The sequence below is a fragment of the Rhinolophus ferrumequinum genome, chromosome 13 (genome assembly GCF_004115265.2).
Source record: "Rhinolophus ferrumequinum isolate MPI-CBG mRhiFer1 chromosome 13, mRhiFer1_v1.p, whole genome shotgun sequence".
NCBI classification, from domain to species: domain Eukaryota; kingdom Metazoa; phylum Chordata; class Mammalia; order Chiroptera; family Rhinolophidae; genus Rhinolophus; species Rhinolophus ferrumequinum.
In genome coordinates, this window is record NC_046296.1 from 6,442,501 (window position 1) to 6,465,832 (window position 23,332).

At 50.8% G+C, this 23,332-nt stretch overlaps 1 protein-coding gene across 2 annotated transcripts in view; it reads left to right on the forward strand.

The window, feature by feature from the left end:
- The window catches only part of SH3RF3 (SH3 domain containing ring finger 3), a 361,536-nt gene that overhangs the window by 253,955 nt on the left and 84,249 nt on the right, over positions 1–23,332 (forward strand). Inside the window, exon 4 of one of the 2 annotated variants that reach the window (XM_033125360.1) lies at positions 7,946–8,299. The exons of the other annotated variant lie outside the window; for it this stretch is intronic. Within the exon in view, the coding sequence (XP_032981251.1) occupies positions 7,946–8,299 (354 nt within the window). The remainder of the gene's footprint in view (positions 1–7,945; positions 8,300–23,332) is intronic. 2 annotated transcript variants of the gene reach the window in all.

A 23,332-nucleotide genomic window follows, 5' to 3' on the forward strand; every position in this document is an offset into this window, starting at 1 on the left:
GACAATGTCAGTCCCAGAGTGTTGGCACATGGTATTACAAATGTCTAGAGTTCAACTTCCTCAGTAAATAAAAGTTTGGCATTGTTAACAGCTGTGAGTTCACCACCATGTCATCGAAATAAAAGGAAAGAACAGAAATGGTCTTCTACCCTTGGTAACTGTAGCTGGAGTCCTTCCTCCCAGTGTGAGAATTTGCCTGACCTAATTTTCATGCCAAAAGAGTGTTTCTGATTTTTAAAGACCCACATATGAATATCTGAAATGAACCCAACACCCTCCAATTGCCGAAGGCAGATATATAGCTCAGTGGATATGTTAATTTTTAACCTAAAGATCAGAAAAGCATCCCCACACTCTGAGGTAAATGCAAATGATGGCAGATGCAATGAGATGTGGTAGAAAAGGTGTGAGTGACAATTATGGTGCCACTTGTTGACTGTATAATTCAGCACAAGGCGCTTAAACTCTCTGAGCCTCACTTTTCTCATCAGTAAAATACCACGTTGATACCCCCTCAGAAGGTTGGTATAAGGGTCCGATGAGCCTTTGTGGTGACGAAGGTCCATCTCAGATATGCTTGGCTGGTGGTCATCACCAGGCCACTTGCTTTGACTGGCTCCCTCAACCATCCAGAGCCCTTATTTTCTCCTCAAAGGCTGTAGCTGTGTTCCAGCCTTTAATCAGCGGGGTGCTGCATGCCAGAGTTGAAAGGAGATGATTCTGTTCTCACCCGGGCCTGCTGATGGTTTTGTCTTATAAAAAATGAAGTGTTTTACAACCAAGAAGCACTGATCAGTGCAGCTCAGCAGTCTTTGCCTGCCCATCTTGCTGAAGCAGGAAGTTCCAGAGATGTCTCCTGACAAAATTTCCGGCAGGCAAAGGCCCTTCTTTCTCCGCTCCTGAGTTTGTGACGCTCTGAGGAATAATAGGCCAAGTGCCCTGTGTGGTGACCCATTCTGAACTCAGCCCACGGTGAGAGGAGCAATGCATTAAAGGTAATGCGGAAGCTGCTGTCTTTGGTCATGTGATTATTTTGTGAGTCGGGTGAAGCTACAAATTGCAAAGCAGAGTTCTAGAACCTTGCTAGTCAAATGGGGTCTGTCAAGAGAAGCAGCTTTGTCTCCTGGGAACTTATAGAAATGCAGAAGCGTGGGGAGTGCCATGCCAGACCTGTTAAACCAGACTCTGCACCTCTACCAAGCTCCCTGAGTAGTTCAATGCACACTGAAGTCAAAGCTTTATTAGAGCAGGTTCTTGTGTTCACTGTAGCATCCCCAGCACCTAGAACAGAGCCTGGGGCATGGCAGGTGCTCAAAGATTTGTTGTCTGAATGGTGTGTCCATTTAAAGATCCATTGGTCACCTTCTTTTTCAGTTGTGAGCACTCGCTCTCCAGCACGCTCGTCCCTTGATTTCCATGAAAGGGAAGACACACTCCCCTCCATCAGGTCGCAGCCGCAGCCACAGCCCCCTTGCTTCCTGCTGCCGATGTGTCGAGATTGGACTTCCTTCTTGCGGGCTAGGACAGAGGGGTTGCTGTACACATCACTTTCCCTGTTATTTTTCTTAAGAACTGCTGGGCACCTCCCACTCCAATGTCCTTCCTTTCTTGTTATACGTGATATCTTATATGTCTGGTTTCCCAACCGTATTCCTTTTTTTAAAAATTCCTCCTCCACTCATTCAGTTTAAAGTCCTCTTAGTCATAACTCATGGTTTTTAGGTAACTTTACTCTGCCTCGGCCCCCAGGTCTGACACTGTTCCAGACCAAGTACCAACTCCAGTGCTGGCCTCAGACTCACCGAGGGGATCTCGGGGCTCCTGTAAAACCGCCCATGAGAGAGCGCCCGTGGGGAACTGTTTAAACAATGGAAAAAAGAAACTCTGAAGTTCTTCCTGTATTTCTAGATGTTTCTGTGGTTGGGGAGGAATATTACATCTGAGCTAATAAAGTTCGTGAGACAAAGTCCTGGGAAGATGGTCGCTAAGTCACAAAGGCCAAACGCAGAGTCCCTGACGGGGAGTGGCATTGGCTGACCCTTACTCTCCCGTTGGCAAGACTGGACCGTGCTGGAGGAAAACGTGTCTGACTGTGTGAGCTGAGCTTCCCCATCTGATGCCATGTTCCCAGGAGCCTGTGGGATCCCCACAGAGCAAGAGGGAGCAGGCCCTATGGTGGGTGCCTTCCTTGCCAGGAGCCAATGACAATCCTCTGATAAATGAACAAACTCATCGAGACTTAAGCACTGGGGCCACCAGTTTGTTTCCATTTTGTTTGGAAGTTGTAGATGTCTTCTATTTCCATCAAAAACATTCAAAATTAGAGTCACTGGATACATTGGTGAAGCACGGATTCTTGTGTTACGTGGACGAAGAAAGCCCAGTGTGTGTCTGCATGTGCCTGTCTGTGTGCGTAGAAGGTATCCATCTAGAAACAGGTGACCCCTCATGGGCAGACAAAGCCACAGAGCCCGTTCGTTTCCAGATGAGCATCTTGGCTGGGGGAGGGGCGCATCCTACGGCAGGAAGCACTTGTCCACCTTACCACACTCTGCCCCTTCATAGTTGGCAGTCAGCAGCCACTCACAGAACTCTAGCATTCTGGTTGTGGGGGGAAGGAAAGGGACGCCTCCCACATTTATTCACTGTCTCCTCGGCTCTCCCCTAGGACACTTGGGCTAATGGCCAGGATCCCCCAGGCCCCATGAGGCAGGGCTGCACACCTACTCAGGGGGAGCAGTCATCTGGTTTCCCCACCATGTGGAGGAGGCCTGTGGGCGAGAGGAGACTGTGCCCAGTGGAGCAGGAGGGAATGGGAAAATATGGCTGCTCCAAAAAAATCTGATTCGGGAGCCACTGTCACAGACAGATGCCGGGACGTGCGGGTGTCCTGGAGTAATGGGCCCACGTGAACGGGTGTGTTTACCCAGAGAGAGGCTTTCCATCTGGGACAGCACTGGTGCCGCTAGCTGCCAGGTCCAGCCCTGAGCGTCCTGCCGCATGGCTAATTGGAGCTTGAAAAGGTGGGGGCAGCGTCCCTGGACAATGAGCTTTACCTCCAGGACCAAGTTCCAGAGGTACAGCAGTCGTCGTGGATTCCACCACGCCCAGTCCGTTTGCCACTGCACTTATCAAAGTCTAGCAAGCCAGGCGCTCCAGGAGTGTGTGGGGTGGTCAATTACTGGGTAAGTTTATTTTATATATACATATATATATATATATATATATATATATATATATATATATATATATACACATATCTCTCCAACAAGAAGCCACGTGTCCCCAGCAAAGAAGATAAAACTGAACTGTTTCTCTCATCAGGAGGCCTGTCACTGGAAGTCCCCTTGCTTCCTGCAGAGATGTGAGGGCCGCTAGAGCTGCTGATGAAATGTTGAGAATTCACCACTTGGAAACAGAAATTCTTACTTTTCCTACGGTTTGTTTTCCTACTATCTGTAATGGAAGTGCACTGGCCCTCCCTTCAGCACCCACTGTGGGCTTCGGCTCGTTAAGGCATGAGGGAGAAAGGCGTGATACCGCCGCACCCTAGCTCTCCCTCAAGAAGGGGACTGCGGTTATTTGGGAGCAGCCCCTGGGGGACGGGACGTGTTGAGGACTGACAAGTGCCGGTGGTGGGCTGCGCGGCGATCCGTGCGCGGATGGCACTGCCGAGGGGCCAGGCGATGCCACGCTCTTGGCGGCCACGCCTGGGCTCCCGTCATGGCTCTGTGTGTTCTGGGTGTGCGGACGCGTGATCTGTCAGGGCCGGGGTTTCCTGATTGTGAAGATGGAGTTTCTAATAGTCAACAGTGTCATGGGGGAAGTAAGTGAGACAGTCCAGGCCTGTTGCTTTGGGGAAGAATGGAGTTATCTGAGCCCTGCCTCAGGAATATAAAAACCTTCCAAGTGCAGACACATGGCAGGTAGTGTTTAGACCGTTCCGATGCTGATAAATGGGAGGCATTGTACCTTTCTGCTTCTGTTTTGATTTTGGCCCTGCAGGGTGGGTGCAGAACACTGGAGTCCAGGAGCTGGACTCTTTGGAGCACCCCACAAAGGGCTGTGGGAGGGAACGGGCCCTGCTTTGTTCTTTGAGACAGTAGCACTGCTGAGGAAGCAAGTGAATGAGAGCCATAAACTAGAGCAAAACAGCTGAGCCTAGTTGGAGGAAGCATTTCAAAGGAAATAATCCTGGATTTAGATCATACGTTTTGGAGCCTGGAGTGAGTTTTTCATAACCTCCATCTGAAAGACAGGTATTTGTAATGAAAATGCTGACGGCCCTGTGCCTGGGCCAGTCTGAAGGCAGTGTGTGATCCACGGAGGTGAAACCTCCGGTGCTGTCACTCCTTACATTCAGCGGGGCTTTATCTTTTTTTTCCCCCCCCTAACTCATCACGGTGCTACCCACTGCAAACCCTAGTAGTGTATGCTGAGTGAGAACCTAGTGTCCTCCACTGGCTCAGGGCTAAGCGACTCTCCTAATCCAGGCCTGAGGCCAGACTCCAGGTGTGGTGGCATGGCCCTTCCTGGCCCAGCCCCCACCTGGCTCCAGCCCACATTCTGGGCTCAGCCAAGGGCATAGGTGTGGCTCCTGCACCCATGACCTGCAGATCCACAGCTGGCTGCAGTTTGCCTTTACCTGCCTGCAAGCACCTCCAGCCTTGGTGGATTTCCTTGTCCACGTCCTCTCCCTGCTCCCATGGGAACTCTCTGCATCCTTCCAGACCTTGCTCAGTCCATTCCCTAAGGAAGACTTCAAACTGCTCCCCACAGTGGCCTCTGTTGACTCACCCCTTCTCTAAACTGGCATCTCAGGTTGTGCCTTACCCTCAGCACTAAACTGCATTACACAGTCTTTGCTTTGGCTTCTCTTTGTCCCTCTCTGTCCCCATCTGGCTTGCAGGTGTGTTGGTGTTCCAGCAGGGCTCTGTGTTATGCCTCCTCCCCTGACCTCTGGGGCAAGGGGCTGACCTTGGCAGTGAGTCCTGAGGGAGGTGGCCATGCACTCCAGGGAGGGAGTCAGGAGCGGGCCTGGGAAACCTACCTGACCTGCTATGCTCCGCCAGCAGCCAGAGGCCTCTCCATCGGAAGTGCCTTTGGCCTGGGAAGTGGCCGTGGTGCAGGGGAAACTGCATGCTGCCAGAGTATGGCAGGCAATGGAGCATGTAAGGTGCAGTTTATATGCTCGGCCCTCCCTCACTGAGCATTTCCCAGAGCAGCACAGCTTGGCCAAGTGTGAAGAAGAGAGATTAGTCTTTGGTGTGCCTTACTTCTCTTCCACTGTCCTTCACTCCTACCCTGGGGGACCCTCCCCAGGACACTCCATGCCATTGTCTCATCCTGGCAGAAAAAAATGTGGGTGGACGTCCTGACCAAGCCCAGGCCTGTCCCATGTCCTAAACAGGGGACTGACTCCAGGGCCACTTCTGAGCCCATGGCACTCACGTGAGACGTGCTTGGGGATGGCCTGGGGCACTGGCTCTGCCTGGACACACTGAAACTCTAGGTCTCTGGGCGTAAGGCCTGTCGGCCAGCTCGGCCCTGGAAATCTCTGCCATTGTGGTGGGAATATTATCTCTGCCTCCTGTGCACAGCCATCCTCCAAAACCCCTCCCCCAGATCTGGGATCCAGGTAGGCAGAAAGACTGCATTTGTCTTTCTACTTCTCCTTTTTTACTTTTCTACTTGTATTATCATGTGGCTAAGACAATGTCAGGAACACATCAGTTAGCTCTGCCAGCAGTTAGCACAGGTCTGGTCTGCCTGGTGATAGCTAGCGACCTGAGACCTCACTTTGTAGACCTCTCGGGGAAAGGCACACCTGTGCTTCCCTTTGATCACATAGGAAAGCCATGAACAAGGCCCTGATCTGGAAGTAAATTTTAGGAAAACAGGTGCTTTTTCAGAGTAGAGGGGACTTTCCATCGTGAACCCATTGAAAATAAATAAAATGGGGCTGGGGACTTCCCTGTCCACCTGCAAGAACCCAGCCTGCTGGCTGCTGGCTGTTTTCACCTGTTCCGGGTCAGGTGAGGGAAAGCCTCAGGCCTCTCCATCAACTGCCTTGAGAGAGCAGAGCCAAGGCCCGCAGTGACTTTTGTCAGGGCGTTTCACCGTAGGGACCACACAGAGCGTATGTCCGTAGGTGAGACATTTGGGAATGTGGTATCTGGAAAGGGAAAAGGATTGAGCAGGGACGGTGCCTCAGCCAGCCTTGGGAATCCAGCAGGCTCTGGCCGGGCTGTGCTCTGGGCCGCAGTCGGGTCTGGCTGCATGCTGGCTGTCAATAGGCAGTGCTGGGGCACCCACGCCTGCTGGTGTAGGTATTCCGGTGTCTGCTGCTGCCCACTCTTGCAGGACAGAGGCTTGTGAAGGCCTCCTCCGAGTCCATGACACCCACACCCTTTTTGTCAGGTGAGGCGAAAACAAAAAGCAAGGGCCTGAGTTCCCTCATGTTTAACTCTGTGCTTCCCAGGCTAGGTCCCCAGAAGGCTAGCTGGCCTTGACGTAGTTTCTTCAGCTACTTCTGAAAAGATGAGGCAGAAAGAATGGAATTTTATAGGCTTTTGTCTAGCATAATGGCATTTGTTGACCCCATCGTGTGGAGATGGTCCCAAGCTGAGTCTCACATCCAATTTTCTTCCTGGCCACACTGAGCACACAGAAACTAGCTCCCTCCACTTCATTCTTTCAGTCATTGTAAGTCCCACATTTAGGCATGAACCGAGGTTGAGCCAAGTACATCCCGAGAGGGAAGGGTCTCCATCGTACACCTTGAATGAAAAACTTGCTCCAAGTGTAGGAGTTAGAGAGACACTATGGCTCCTAGGACTGAACCTTCATGTAACCTGAGGCCCTGGTGGACCCCCCGCTGGAGAACAGGGCGTCTCTCCTCCCACAGCCCCTGCAGCCACCACCAGCAGAGCTGGGACAGAAGCCTTCATTAGCCACCGAGTACTGATGCTCAGTTGCCTCAGGCTGTTGTGGACTTGAGCCCTGATAAGCTCCACTGGGATCAAACTCTTTCCTCTAAAACAGGGGTGTCCAAACTTTTTTCAACATTTTTTACCAAGGGCCATATGAGGTAAAATACACAAACAGCCGGGCCACTCACGCGAGGTGAAGTACGTATTGCCTCACCTGGTTTATTTAAGTAAACTAAATATATTTTTGGAATTTGCTGCGGGCCAATTAAAAATGGATTGCGGGCTGCGGTTGGCCCGCGGGCCGCAGTTTGGACACCCCTCCTCTAAAAGCACCTGCTACTTTGTGGAGCAGGTCAGGGGAGAGTGGAGGGGTCCTATCCTGAGTCCTTGCTGAATCGCTGGCAGTAACGCAGTATTGACTCCTCACGGACCAGTCAGGTCAGCTCTGGGTTTTCACTGAAAAGAACATCCAGGGGTCCCAGGCTCACCCGGCCAGACTTTCCTGCCACCTGCAGTCGCCAGTGGTTAGGAAGTGCGTTCTGGTCACATGCCTTGAATTCTCCTACCAGAGTGACCGCATTGTGCAAAGCAGGCCAGGAACCTGTTGTCATGGTGAATGTCAGGCGATGGCTGGCTGTTCCCTGCGCCACTCTCTGTGGCCTCTCACTCTCTGCAGGTCTGTACCTCGCACCTCAGAAATGGGCAGCTCAGGAAAACACTGGGGCTATATTGGGGCACATGTGGTAGCCAGCCCTTAGAAACCACAGCTGCTCCAGAAACCTTTTCAATTAAATCTGCAGATGTCACTCCAGCCTTTGTTGTGCTTTTTTTTTTTTTTTTTTTTTTTTTTTACTGCATCATTCATACTGGATGCCCTGTTAGAAAGATCTGATCAATTTGAACACATTGTCAGCTCTTAAATGTGAATGCAGGCTGGGAGAGCTCAGAGAGCTGGACGTAGCATGTGATCATTATTTAATGAAGCCACCCCCCTCTCCCCCTTTCTCACTTAGCTCAACGACTCTGCCAAGCAGCTTATTGAGATGGACAAGCCCTGCCCAGCTGCTGTGTCTGGCTGCCATGCCTCGTTGCCCTCCGACCCCGGTGCGGTGGCCAGTGTGGCCCCGGGTCCCACTTTAAGCAGCACAGGGGCAGTCAGTGCCTTTCAACAACGTGTGGACGGCAAGAAGAATGCCAAGAAACGCCACTCCTTCACCGCGCTGAGCGTGACACACAGGTCCTCGCAGGCTGCCAGCCACAGGCACTCCATGGAAATTAGTGCTCCTGTTCTCATCAGCTCTAGTGATCCCCGAGCCGCAGCCAGGATCGGGGACCTGGCTCATCTGTCCTGCAGCGCTCCCACCCAGGTAATGTCCTTGGGCATGGACAGGGAGGCGCTGGGCTTCCCTCCTTGGGGCTGGGGGCTCCATCCTCAGCTCTGAACTCAGCGTCCTGTCCCCTGAACTAGCATGAAGGAGGCAAGGCAACACACCCCCTGGGGTGAACTATTTCCCTTCTCGCTGCCTGGCCCCAGGGACCTCCCACCCCCCCAAAGCCTCGGTGGTGTGTATACCTGTCACTACCAGAGTAAATATGTGACCGAGGCTCTCAGTGTTCAGTGAGGTGCTTTGTAAGGTCCATGACACAGCCTTTGAATAATTGGCTCACCATGCAAGAAAATTATCCCGTCTTAGTTTGCATTCAGTCTATCTGATTGTGTCACAAAGAATGTCTTGGTTTAGTGTTAAGGTGTTTTCAGCATCTCTGTAACCCTTGCCAATTTCTTTCCCTCTTAATACAGAATGAAAGGGCCAGAGCTCAGAACCAGAATTGATTACATTGTTTAGTACTTTTATTATTATTTTTATAAATGCCTTCTATTTCTGGACGTGGCACTGGTTCCACTTCCACTAGGAAGATAAAGGACAGGGGAAGAGATGAGGGGAGGAAGGGGAGGGACCTTATTCCCCAACAGCTAGCCAGGGCCACCAGGGTATCTGGTCTCTGCATCCTGTCATTCGTGTGTGCTAAGTCCAAGGCTCCCTCAGTGTTCACGGGGGATTCCAAAAATGAGCAAGCAGGGCCCAGAGACATTAGCTGAGCTCTCCTTCACTTTCCTCCTGCCCTGGGACGTGGCTTCTACAGGCATGGCTTTGGGGTCTGGTTCCGTGTTGCCTCCACCTCTCTGTCCTCCTCACCTCTCAGCCTCTGAGTTACTACGGCAGAGGGAGTGTTCCCAGCTCTGCAGTCTGGCTCTGCTTTAGACAGCCCCAGAACAGGAAGGAAACAGATGTTTTAAACATGTGTGCCCCACTTTGTTCCACAAAGAATTAAGTGCTGGATTAGCTTATGTTAGAGATCAGGGTTCCTGGGACCCATTTTCCATTCATGTGACTTGAAGTGAAAGTTGTGGCCGGGCTCTGGACTTGAATGCAGGTCATTGCAAAGGGCAAGAGGTCAAGTAAAGCGGTTTCCACCTGTCTGTCCATCCCAATTTAACTCACCTCCTGGGAGACGTAGGGGTGATGCTGAGCAGCTGGGCATTAAGGATGAGCTGCCACATGCTGTGTCCTGCAGGCCCCAGCATGCTGTCTGTGGTCATGCTGCACCAGAGACCAGCCCCTCGGCTCTGCCTCTGGTCCAATGCTGCCTTTCTGGTTCTGTGTCACTTTGCTGGCCTCAGGTGTCACACTGAGATGTCCATCCCCTGGCTGTATGTGCTCTGGACAGAGGACCCAGTTTCAGAGCTCTGTGCTTGGGGCAGGGAGTGGGGTGGGGGGAGCCGCGTTGGCGGGAGGAGGACTTTGTGATCATGCATCTGGAAAAATACATCTGGAAGGCATTTCAGGTATGCCTTCATCCACAAACAGAGCCACCACGTGTCAGCCTGGCATCATGGGGACAGGCTCCAGGCTGGCAAAGCAGGAGCACCCATGCTCCTTGGTGCCCAGGGCCCATGGGGCAGTGCTGGCCCCTGCGAGTGTCCAGCAACCTCCTGTCATCCCCAGGGCCCCTCAAGACTTGGTGTGCTCATCCAGGCTGTGACACAGAATGTCTTCACTGACAGGACAGTTTTTTTGGCCCCTGTGAGATGATAAGGCAGGTCATCTAGAACCCAGGCCAGCTCCATCTACGCGTGTGCACCCCCTCACCTGCACACCCAGGGCTTCTCAGACCATGAAGGGCAGAGGTTTTGTAAGACCTTGGGTATTGGGTCCTGCCACATTTTTTTCTGGAGCGCAAGGGTGACTGTCATTGATAATTACTGAACTCTCATTGAACATTGCACAGTATTCTGTACAAAGTTCTGAGCAACTGGCCTGCTGCCCTGGACGAGCTGCCAGCTGGAGTGGAGAAGGGTGGCTGGGCTCAGCCATGCCTGTGTCCCTGTTCCCAGCCACGCTGGTGTGTGACACCTCAGATGAGTGGCTCCAGCCGAGTCCATCTGTTAGATGGGCTCTGATGTGATCCCCTTGTGCGACCACAGATCAGAAAGGGCCATCCAACAGGAGATGGTCCTGCTGCCATTTAACTGAGTTGATTCTAAAACCCTGTGGAGGAACATGAACTGAATAAAAACCAAATACACCCACACTCACGGCCACACACACACACACATTGGTATGGCCGAGTCATGCCCTGGGTGAGCTGCGTGGACAAGGGAGCCACTCGGTGGCTGAGTTAGGGCTCGTCAACATAACTGATTCTTCTAGCTGGCTTTTGTGTTCCTATAAAATGGAAAGGAAGTGCGGGGGTTGTGTTTCTATAGAAATGGCGCTAAGATATAGTAGTCCTGACAAAATGCAGTGAGCACTGTTAAGTCTGAAGGTTGGGATCCTAGCAGCCACCTGAGAGCCTCTGGAGTGCAGGACTGCCCAGGGCCCTGTCTGTGGTCTACATCCCCGCCTCTGCCAGTGGCTCCACCCGCGTCTCCTCCCCACTCCCCCCTGACCTCCCCTCCCCTGCCTGGGCTTCTTGGCACATCTCAGCTTCCTCCACTGTATGGCACACCTCACCATCCGGAGAACCAGCAGGTTTACTTATTCCCATTCATAGATGAGAACACTGAGGCCCACAGGGTGTAAATAACACTCAGGGCTGTGCTCACCCAGCAGCCCTCACTGTCCCCCGGCCCTGTCAGGAGTGTGTGGACAGGAGTCCAGGGCATGGACGTCACTTAGCCCTTCAGCTTCCTGTTCTGTAAAACGCTCAGGGCTGGCCTCAAACCAAAGGAGAGGAAGTGGGACAATGCCTGCTGGTCCCTGCAGAGAGCGGCCGGCGCTCTATGAGGCGGCCTGCCACCGTCCTTCCCTTTCTCTTTTAGACGGGGACCTGGCACCGTACAGTGTAGGGCAGAGAGTCTCCTGCCCACTCGCTGTGTCACCCTAGGAGTTGCTGAGCCTCTCGGAGCCTGTAGAGCTGCCATTGCGAGCTGAGCTCAACACGGTCCTTGCCCCTCATGACCCAGAAAAGCTGTCCGGTCTCTTCTCCTCGAGCCTGTTTCCTCACATGTTAAAGGGAGAAATATCGGTGCCTCTCCATCTGACTTGCTGTCAGGGTGAAGTGAGAGGACACAGACTGGCCTCTCCTCAGGTGTGCGTGTTACTGTTGTCTGTGGTGGTTCTTGCTGCTGCTCAGAGAATCAGGGAGCGAGTCACGAGCCCCAAGATGTCAGATACGACATTCAGGGCTCTGGGTGCCTCATCTATTCTAGTCACTGCTCTCTGCTCCGAGATTCTCTTTCTGTGGCATCACGCGGAAGGTTCCAGAAAGCTGGTGGTAGATAAGGGATGGGTGGGGCTGAGACTGCCTGCAGTCGCAGCTCCGTCTCAGAAGCCTGGGCTTGGTTAGCGTCCCTGTGGGTTAATGTCCACGCCTGACTGTGAGCCCTTGCTGGTCTGTGCCTAGGGATAGTCTGTGTGTGGCTCAGTGCCCTTGGCCTCGTGCATCCACCACCAGAGAAATCTGAGGACCCGCCTGGAACATGCTGTAGTAGGTGTCAGCCTTGGCTGCCTGTCACTGTCACCTGGAGGACTGAACAAATTTGGCCACCTAGCACTGGCCTTCACAGCGTCTCAGCTGGGGAGATACCACTGTTGCTTCATTTAACAGATGAGGAAACTGAGTCTCCGGAGAAGAGATTGGACAGCTTTTCCAGTCACTGAAGTGATTGGTCTGGGGTGTGGTCTGGGTGTGGTGACCTTAGAGCTCCCCCCGTCCCCCAACACTTCCACGTGAGTGATGCAGCCAGCTCGACACTCACCAGCCTATCTCAGAGACAGTGCAGCACTTCTGAACCCAGTGCCACAGGTCCTGCCTGAACCCAGGCCTGAGTCTGCAGGCGGTGATCCATATCCTGGTGCACCCAGGACTGGGGTTCTCCGGGCTCCAGGACTTCAGCACTAAAACCTGGCACAGCAGGACAGCTGGTCAGCCGACAACATTTCCCTTCACTGGGCTCCACAGGGAGTTGACTGGAGGATTTCAACAGAAATGTAACATGGTTTTCTCTGTGCAGGGCCTGTGCTTGGTACCAGAGACCCAAAAGCAAGGAAGGGCTTGTCTTGTCCCTGTGCCCAAGGGCAACAGTGTAGGGGACATACAGCAGGGCCAGGAGGCATTGCTGCAGGCCAGGCCATCATCCTGGCTGCCTAGACTCCTGTGTGGTGTGTGCCATGCCACAGGGCAGTCCTTCCAAACACCCCAACCCCAGGGCCCACCCCATCAATGAAACCAAGTCAGAGAGGGAGGGTGGGTGTTATGTATTAGCTAGGCCTGTGTGCAGGGATGCTGTGTAACAAACAGCGGGGCCTGGGCTCCCTGTCCAGCCGGGTTCAGGCCTACTTCACAGGCCTCATTTTGATGCCCAGGCCAGAGGGGCAGTGGTTCTCTGGGGCTTGGGGAACTTGGCCTAGACTTAGGGCCAGCATGCTGTCCCAGCAGTGTGGAAGGGAAGGGATGGAGTAGTGCTCAAGGATGGTAGTCAGAGCTCTCCAGCTGCTGCAGCTGCCAGGACAGCGTGCCACGCCTGGGGCTGCCAAACTATGGCCTTGGGGGCTGTTTTTGTACAGCTCTTGCACTAAGAATGATTTTTGTTTTTTTAAGGGTTGTTTAAAAAAAGAAAGAAAGAAAGAAAAAGAAAGAAAGAAAGAAAGAAAGAAAGAAAGAAAGAAAGAAAGAAAGAAAGAAAGAAAGAAAGAAAGAAAGAAAGAAAGAAAGAAAGAAAGAAAGAAAGAAAGAAAGAAAGGAAGAAAGAAAGAAAGAAAGAAAGAGAAAAAGGGATGAGTAGGAGTAGAGGGAGAAGTAAAGGAAAGAAAGAAGAGGAAGACACAATGCAACACAGAGCCTAAAACGTTGACGCCCTGGCCCTTTACAAAAAAAAAGTCTTGAGGCTGAGGCTGTGTTGATGTTGACACTGAAAAGGAAGGAACAGCTATGATGGAAAATGAAGGGGGAAAGTGGCAATTGTGTGATGTTAGCTAGAGGGTCCAGGTAGGGAGGAGGGAGTTCTAAAGCAGAAAAGGAAGAGAGCGTTGACTTTGGGGTTTGAAATTGAAAGGCACTAATTTAATGTCCTCCCCCAGTTCGGAGCTTGTCTGCAGTGGTGATGGGAGGATGGAAGATGTGGGAGATCCTTAAATTTGTGTTCCCCTCTCCTTTTGGAGTATTCTGGGGACAGCCGCCTGGGATTCATGAAGGTTTCTGTGCCACCAAACAGCCATACGGGAAAATCTTAAAGGCTCCAGACTCGGGGTCCCAATGCCTTGTTCTAAGAGCTCAGGGCCCAGGGAAGAAGATGTGGAAGCAGGCGACTAGAAGGAAGGGAGCGAGTGGCTGCTGCTGTCTGGGCGCTGCCCCCTCCTGGTGGGTGCCATGGGCACGGTAAGGGGCTGTGGAGATGCGGTGCCAGGCTGCTGGCCGTGGCAGAGAAGGGGAGAGGGAGTTGTCCCTTCTCTCTCCTGCATCGTCTTCTCCCAGCATTGCTACTGAGGCCCTGTGGGGACAGAGCCAGGAGTGCAGTTTCCAGGCTCTCGGCCTCACATGGAAAGGTGCTCACTCAGGTAGTAAATGGCCATCAGCTGTGATTGGATGGCCATCAGCTGTGGCTAGTTGGCCCTCAGCTGTAACCAGTGAGCCATTGGCCACTAATACAACTGTCGTGGCTACGCTAGCAGAAAATGGGGGCTAGCAAGAAGATGGTGGCTGAGTGAGCAAGCGCAGATTGCAGTTAGCACAGTGGGTTGTGGACAGTGTGGCTCCTGCTTCCTGTGTCTCCAACCCAGCCACCAGCAAGACTATAGTGGTGTGACTCCTCTATCTATGGCTCCGTGGGTGTTCCTTTTTGGCCTCACCCTGTCCTGCGTTCTTATCTGGGGAGCAGGACAGGAGACCCTGCATGCCACCCTGCATGACAGGCCCCCATCTCATTCTTCTCTCTATCACTAACACGCTTCTGCTTTCTCACACTGGACACACTCAACTCTGCAATCCACCCTCTACCGCCACCCCTGCTGCCGAAACCCAGCTGGCCAAGGTCACCAGTGCCCAGGTCCAGCGCCCTTGCTTCGTCTTTCTCCTCTTTGCCATCTCATCAGCACTGGCTACTGTGGACAAGACTGCCTTCCCTCTCCTGCCTTTGCTTCTGGGACACTTCTGTCACAGTTCTTGCCTCCTCCACTGGCTCCTCTTTCTCTAACTCTCTCATGAACATTGGTGCCCCCCCGACTGGCCTTCCCTTTCCATCCTCTGCCTCCTCTCCCATGGGGCTCCCTTCCAACCAACTACTGAACCCCAAACTGCCTCAATTCCACCCTCCAAGACCTTTTCTCAACTATAGATTCTTTTTCTTACTACCTAATGGCTTCACGGGGAAAGGTACCTCAATTTCAATATATGTCAGAATAACTACTCTCCTCTTTCCTCAAACCTGCATCCCCTTCTAATTCCATCTTCTCACAAATTTCTGAAGCGAAGACCCTGCAAGTTCCAAATGCTGCTGTCCCTCTCACCTCTGCCATTAGGGTCTCAGCTCTCATTCCAAACTTTTTCTCGGATTGTGATTTGTCAGGATGAGGGAGGTCATGTGCTATAACAGTCAACTCCAGACCCCCGTGTGGTTTAACACAGTGAGCATTTGTCATGTGCTTGTGTAGTGGGTCCGGTGGCTGTCTTGGGTGACGTGCTCAGGTGGTGATTGGCGTCCAACCTGCTTCCTCTTGGAGCTATATCATCTTCAGCCCATGGCCTCCAACAGGAAGAGGGGATAGAGGAGGCACTTTGGCATTTGGCTGCCTCAGCCTAGAAACAATACGAGCCCCTCTCCTCTCTGGTCACCAGATCTCTGCAGCCACCTCTCTGGTTAGCCCGATCTAGTCATCCAGCCCCAACTTAACTGTCAGGGAGCTGGACATGTGGAGCAGCATGTGTATATCAGGCAAACTGCGTCCTGGCCACAGCTAGGGAGTCGCTTCTCACCATGACACCTACCCTGCCTGGGTAAGGCCCCTCTCAGCCCTCACCGAGACTGCATCAAAAGATTCCTAACTCCCTGCTTTTAGGGTGCATTCGTGAACCCATCTGTAATCAGGCTGATCTACCCACAAATGTTTCTAGAGCTTCCTCACTGCCTTAGGATACACGGGAAGCTCCTTAGCTTGGCCTACAAAGCCCTTCAAACCCAGCCCCAGGTTGTGTTCCCAGCCCCACACCTGTCACTGTCCACTCCCGTGCTGTCTGCACAGACCTGCTGTCTGTGTCCCCCCACTGGTCTGGGTCTGGCTGACCCCTCACCGAGATTGTGGTGTCGGATTCCTTTGCCCAGGCAATGCCTGCTTCCTGCCTGCCCTCCTCCCTTCCCATCCTGCCCACTGTGCAACAAACACATAGACCATCCTACATGGAAGCTCCTGCCCAGCCTCTGAAGCCACCTGAAATGTGGCCTGTGCCTCCAGGTCAGCTTTCTATTAACCTGATTAATTCCTGCTTTGTCTCTGTGCTTGCAGGACTTTTCCCATACGTTTGTCATGGAATATGTTCCTTTGTCATTGTGTAGATGTCTATCCCCCTGGATTTCCAAGTCCTTCAGGAACTGGGTGTCATTCATTTCTGTCCTGACCCCTGGCTCTTAGCAGGAGTTCATACCCATTCCGTTTATCCTTGGGTGAGCATGGGACTATATCTGCCTCACTGAATATTGCATGGTCTTGCCCATAAATCAACGTGGCTTACACACCAAAATTGCCACATGGCTTACACACCATTACCAGCTCCTGAGGGCTTGGGACTTGAGTCGATGGCTGCAGAGGTGACCAGCTGAGGGGCTCCCAGGGGTGTGTGTTGGGCCTGAGCCTCAGATGGCCGACCCTGCTCACATTTTCACCCTTATGAATTATTTCTCCCTGCCATTTGGAGAGGTCAGAGGGTCAGCTCAGTTTCTCGGGAATAATGGAGCAGCACCCACATGTTACCTTTCTGCTGGTGGTGGGAGAATTATTAGAAGAAAGGAAAACAGGCTATTTAAGCTGACTGCACTTTTTAAAATCCAATTATTTGTTTATAAAGGTTGTTGGATCAAATTAGAAAAGTATTACTTATATTTTAGAACAGTTCCCTCATAAACCAAGTAAGAAATCTAACAGGTAACTGAAGTCATCACAAACTGCCTGAGGGACGTTAGTGGATTCCTCTGGGTGCCCTGTGTCCTTCAGTGTGAGCCAGGTTATGCTGCAGTAACAAGCCGTCCAAACCCTCACCGGTACCGTGTGTTCCTCAAGAGCCGCTAAGGGCCTGCTCCACAGCGCCCTCTCCTGGGACACCAACCGAAACCTGCAGGCCAAGTCTGGCCCACTACCAGTTGAGGTAAATTAAATTTTATTGGAACACAGCCACACCTGCTCATTTACACATTTACACAGCTGTTTTCAGGCCACACAGAAGAGTGGGCCTCATTGTGACAAGGATCATATGACCTAGAAGCCTAAAATATTATATTTATTTTCTGGTCCTGTAGAGAAAACACTTGTGGACCTCTAGTTTAGAATGTCTCTAGTCACTGTGGCAGGTGTGAGAAATGTGGCAACTAGTGCAATGGCCCCTAAAGGCTTCCGCATGGAGGTGACACATGTGATTCCTGCTCATATTTCAGGGCCAAAGCAAGTCCTACAGCCCAGCACCAGCGGGTGCCCATGGAGAGGCAAACCTGAATGTTGGCAAACAGCACCCGCGACACCTTTTCCCCGAGTCTCTGGTATCTCTTCTAAGTTTTTAACTGTTTAACACAAAGGCTGGGGAACTTGCAGATATGGAATCACTGTCTGCAGACAATGGCTGTACAGGAACAGCTAGCACTTTTAACACCCAAGGCCAGCGTTCCCATGATAGTTGCTCTTGGACTGCCTGTGTGGCGAATGCTGGTTCTGTGGGACCGAACTCCCCACATTTGGGAAATGTTCCCCAGCAGGTTCTGGGTGCTGTCTGCAAAGCAGCTGAGATCTCACATGAGCTGAGCCTGTCCAGCCAAAAACAGGCTCTTTTACCAGACCTCGTGAGTTTCTCGGTTTCAGAGCCTGATGGCTTACAAATTGATTTCAAATAAGCAAGCAGAAACCCTTGAGATTAGGAAAATGCCCTTTAAAATCAACGGAAGGGGACATATTTGACAATCAGCAGAGAAAACATCAAAAGAGAACATTTCTCAATGTCTTCCCCAGTGTCTGAGAAGTAAGTGACAAGAGCTCTGCCTGGAGATCCCAGGGCATCTTTATGACACACCCCACACCAGCCATGGTTGGACTGCACAGCTGTCTGTCTCAGGGCAGTTCCTCCCCTGCTGGCTGGGTCTTATCTCCACCCCTCACCCCCCCTGGACTTCTCAGCAGGAGGCGGTGCTGGGGGAGGGCTGAACACACTGACACAGGACCCCCGCTGCCTCCTGCATGGCAGAGAACCCAGGCTTAATTTTAGCACTTTGAGAAAGTTACAAATTTAATTCCATGCCTTATAAGGAGAAAAAATATAAACAAATGAATTTGGGATGAATAAAAAAAAAAATCTCATCCTGAGGACCCTGTGCAAGAAGATTTTTCTTCAATAAATCTGGGAATTGTTGTACATATATGAGTTATCGGCCTGCCTTTAAGGTGGGAACAGAGAACACTATGGCTGCCAGTGGCCTGTCTCTATTTTTATAAGCTGCCAGGCTTTTTGTTCGTGGCATTCATGGCGTTAGGTGTCAACTGTGTTTCTTTTGCTGCTACAAGACAGAAACCATATCCACAGGTTTCTGCCATCTGTTGTCAGACCAGAAAGGCCTGCATCAAGGGATGATCCCTGGTATCCCCTTGCCATCTGGTGAGCATCTGGGAGTTCTGGGTGTGCCCGTGCTGGCGCAAGAATGCAGGTGAGATGCTGCTTCCCTCAGTCCATCCTCTCAAGTTTGGTGAGCCTTTGTTAAAGGTACAAGGAGAGGCTCATCATGGAGCCAGCCTTAGGACCCACCTGGCCTGCCAGGAGACAAGAACGTAGCTGCATGCCATAGAGCACAGAAAGTAGGAAGCAAAAAGTAGATCACCACAAGGGGAGGTCGTGGCAGGTCAGAGCTGGGAAAGTTGATTTGCCTCTGGAAGGAAACGAGGAAAGGAAGCAAGAATGGGCGCCAAGGATCGCTGAGGTCAGCTTCCTCTGGATGTTCCGCATCTCGAGGCTTTGGTGCATAGGCATGTGATTTCTAGACGGGAGGACGATAAGGAAGTTCCGAACCTTCCCTCGCTGGCCCTGGATCTCCTCGCCACCTCATGCCCCCGTCTCGCTCCAGGCCAGGCCCAGCCCTTCCCCATAGCACACCTTGTCTGCCCTCTCTCCAGGCTGAGTCTGCGCAGCCTCCTCTCCAGCCCCAGGCACCATCGGCACAGGGTTCAGGGTAGGGCGTTTCCAGCAGCCTTCCCTGACACGACCTCCTGCCCTTGCTTCCCCTCAGCTCCCACTCCGAGGCTGGTGTGGCCACCGTTCTTTTCTTTTTTTACTTTAATTTTTTTTTTTAAGTTTTGAGTTATAGTTGCTATTCAAAATTATATTCGTTTCAGGTGTACAGCATAGTGGTTAGACATTTATTTAACTTATGAAGTGATCCCCCTAAAAGTCTAGTACGCGCTTGACGTCATACGTAGTAATTACAGTATTATTGACTATACTTTCCTTATGCTGTACTTTACATCCCTGTGGCTGTTTTGTAACGGCCGATTTGTACTTCTTAATCCCTTCACCTTTCTCACCACTCCCCAACCTCCTGTCTACCGACCATCAATTTGTTCTATGTATCTAAGAGTTTGTTTCTGTTTTGTTTTATAGATTCCACATATAACTGAAATCATGTGGCATTTATCTTTCTCTGACCTATTTTACTCAGCATAATACCCTCTAGGTCCATTCATGTTGTCACAAATGGTAAAATTTCATTCTATTTTTATGGCTGAGTAATATTGCATTATACATATATCAGTCTTCTTTACCCATTCGTCTATCAATGGACACTCAGGTTGCTTCCATATCTTGGTTATTGTAAATAATGCTGCAATGAACACAAGGATGCATGTATGTTTTCAAATTAATGTTTCAGATTTCTTTGGATAAATTCCCAGAAGTAGGATTGCTAGGTCATATGGACTGCTAGTTTTATTTTTTTTGAGGAATCTCCATACTGATTTGCATAGTGGCTGCACCAATGTGCAATCCCACCAACAGTGCACGAGGATACCCTTTTCTCCCCATCCTCACCAGCACTTGTTGTTTGTTGATTTATTGGTGATGGCCATTCTGACAGGTGGGAGGTGGTGTCTCACTGTGGTTTTAATTTGCATTTCTCTGATGATTAGTGACATTGAGCATCTTTTCTTATGTCTATTGGCCATCTGTCTATGCTCTTTGGTGAAATGTCTATTTAGGACCTCTGGCCTTTTTTAATCTAATTGTCTTTTTGGTGTTAAGTTGTATGAATTCCTTACATATTTTGGATATTAACCCCTTATTGGATGTATCATTGGCAAATATCTTCCCCCATTCAGTAGGTTGTCCTTTCATTTTGTTGATGGTTTTCTTATTCTGTACTCCATATCCTGTGACTATATATATATATAGATAGATAGATATATATACACACTTATATATATATAATACATATATATACACATATATATATATATATAAAATAGTTGACATTCATTAACTTAAAATGGAGTAAATATTTAAATGTAAGACCGATAAATGAACAAACTAATCGCTTACATTTAAATCTTTAATCCATTTTGAGTTTATTATTGTATATAGTGTAAGAAACTGGTCTAGTTTCATTTTTTTTCATGTGTCTGTCCAGTTTTCTGATAATGTTTGTCATCATCTGCCAGCCTGACAGCCTGTGAGCTTTGCTAAGACAGAAGGTGTGCTTGCCCCTTTTGTACCCTCACTGTCCAGCATGGAGCCTCTACACAAGGGCTCTCCGACACATGGATGGATGGATGGATGGATGGATGGATGGATGGATGGATGGATGGACAGACAGACGGACACACTGAGTTGAACAAAATGGGGTTTTGAAGTCCATCCCTCCTGCAGCCTCTCATTATGTAGGGAGCCCCTTCTGCCTGAAGGCAGAACAGATGGATCATTGGGATGTGAATGTTGTACATTTTGTGCAAAACCAGATGAAGATGACTTTGGTCTTACAAACTCACAGAGAAAACGGGGATCCACAGTAGCTACTGGCACCTTCCTATGACCAAAGACCATCGAGCAAATTGACTCTTGTATGGGGGGAAAGGCTACAGAGGAAAGAAGTGAATGGAGACCCACCTATGACTCTGCCTCATGGGGAAAAAAGGCTCAAGGGCTAAATCTATTGGTTCAAAGTTGAAACTTGTTCCAAGTTGAAACTTGCGAAGCCCCATTAGGTAAGAAGTATATCCTATAGCTACCTTTACAGACTTCCCCTTCCCTTGCTGGTGTTTTGAGGTTTTCATTCCCTAAACTGGAGCCTTTTTGGGAATGCTAGTCTCCCATGCCCACCATACCCCCCCGCGCCCCCTTTTTTGGACCATTTCCCTTAATAATTTCCAGGGATTTCTTGTTAAGTTTTTGGCACAGCTATGACTTTTTGGTCCTAACTCTTGGTCCAGTGAGGTAAGGGCAGGAACTGGAGGCTTGTCCTAGAGCACGATCAGCAAGCTTTTGTCGGTAAAGAACCAGATAGTAAATATTTTAGGCTTTGAGGGCCATGTGGTCTTTGTCACAACTGCTCAGCTCTGCCCTTGTGGGTAAAAGTAGCCAGAGACAACAGTAATTAGGTTAGTATGGCTGGATGCCAATAAAACTTTATTTACAAAAGCACGAAGCAGCAACCGGCCAGATTTGACCTGTGTGTGACTTTGTCCACTCCTGAGCAGACCATGGGACTAAGCGAGGGTCCTGTTCACATAGACCTGGGGTCAGCAGCCCAGATACTCGAGAGTCAATTTGTCTGTGAGCAAATCTGGAGTGTCTGCAGGGAGGAGAATGAGCAGTGGGCAGCCTTCAAGTTGAATTTAGGTCTCCTTACAGCCTCGATCTTAGGCGGCCAGCCAGCTTTCCCCAGGGCTGAAGAGAGAACTGTGCAGGTTATGTCAGTGCGAAGCACAGCCCTCCCTCTCCTGGGACAGACCATCTCTTCAGGCGGCTCAGCCTCTGACCTCCAGCTGCCAGCATGAGCTCATCTCGCCCAGGCCCCCACCCCACCAGGGCCTGTCCTCCTCACCCGCCCAAATCCCCCTGGCCCTCTGGCCCTGCCAGCTGTTTGCCGTTCTTTTTGGAAACATGCAGGAGAATCAGGCCATAAATGTTTTATTCTAAAGTTTTCTTTGGAGAGCACGTTCATAAGAGTCTGATTTACACTCCGTTATGGAGTGGTAGCGTGATGAAGAAAATATGCTATTTCACTGCTCCTTGGGGTGATGACAGTGTTTCTTGGACTCATATTAAAAATTAAACTGAGGAGATGTTTCTTCTCAGTATCTTAGTCTGTGACACTATAGAGCCCCTAGAGCCCACCAACCCACAGACTCCCTTTTTCACTCATATTAATCCCAACAGGAAAATAAAACAGTCTGGTTCCCAGCTACTGCTCAGGGACCCTATTAAAATGCAGCAGCTGGGCCTCTAGTCTCTGGTGACAACCTGACAATTTAGAGGGGTCCTCGGCCACAGCACTGCAGCCAAAAACTGATGCCGGGCTTCCACTACTGAGGCTGGAGTATTCTGAAGAGACATACGAGTCCCTGTAAGAAAGGACAGCCGGTTCTTACTGACTGGTCTGTGTGAGCCCGTGCTTTCTCATGGCTCTGCCTTTTATAGGTGGGAAAAGGAGGCTGGAAGGTAAGCAGCTGCCCCGGACCACGGGATTGCACAGCCTGCTGTGCTCCAGCCTCCTGACTGGTGCACGTGCTTGAAGGGCAGTGAGGACGGGGCACCAGGGAGAAGCATGACTGGGCTCCCAGGCGTGCTTTCTCTCTGTTCCATTTGATGAGGGCATCACGTCTGAACTGTGACCTGCATAGCTGACCCCTTTCATACTTGGCTCGTATTAAATGCTTGTGCGCTGGTTTGGCACATTAGGCCCAACGGGATTGCTGGAGCTGTCCACTCTATGGGGTCAATGGCTCTGAGGACCAAGCCCCCAGCACCCCGGGGTTGTTGACTGGCTCCCCCAGATCAGAGTGTGTTCACCCATCTGGCCTGAACCCCCACATGGGTCCATTATGCGGTCATCTGGAAAAAAGACGATGTGAATCTGTCTTATCACAGGCAAAGACCTTCTCGTGCTGGACCAGGGGCACAACTCCGTCTGCACAGGCTGAGCTGGGCTCAGAGCCGAGTGATTTTGGAGACAGGAAGAGTGTCTGTTTGAGGCTGTGTTCCCAATTATTTTTATCCAAAAGCAGCTGGAGCCCCTTCTCCTTCCTTATTTTTATCCCTGCCTGGTTTCTCTCGCTCCTGCCAAGCCTTCATTAATCCCCAAAGGCCCAGAATCATTTAAAATTAAGCCATTAGAAATCAGAGCAGTGTTACTGAGGTGGCTCTTCGGAGTAAACAGGCTCCAGTGCGGGCCCAGGAAGCCCCGTTCAGCGTAGTCAGAGCTGGAGGGCACATGGCACAAGAAGCCCTGGTGTTGCATCAAATCAATCTCAAACCAGACTTTTCTTGTCCTGTGTGTCCTAGGAGTGACTCGTTAAGGTTGAGGCAGTCCAGACAGCGTGGTTCCGCCCGAGGCTGGGCAACGTGCTCATTTGGAAGCCTGTGGATGCATTGTGCTTACAAATTTCTCATCCAAACCACTTAAAGTAGAGCCACGTTCCGTTCTGTGGTACCTGCCAGGAGTT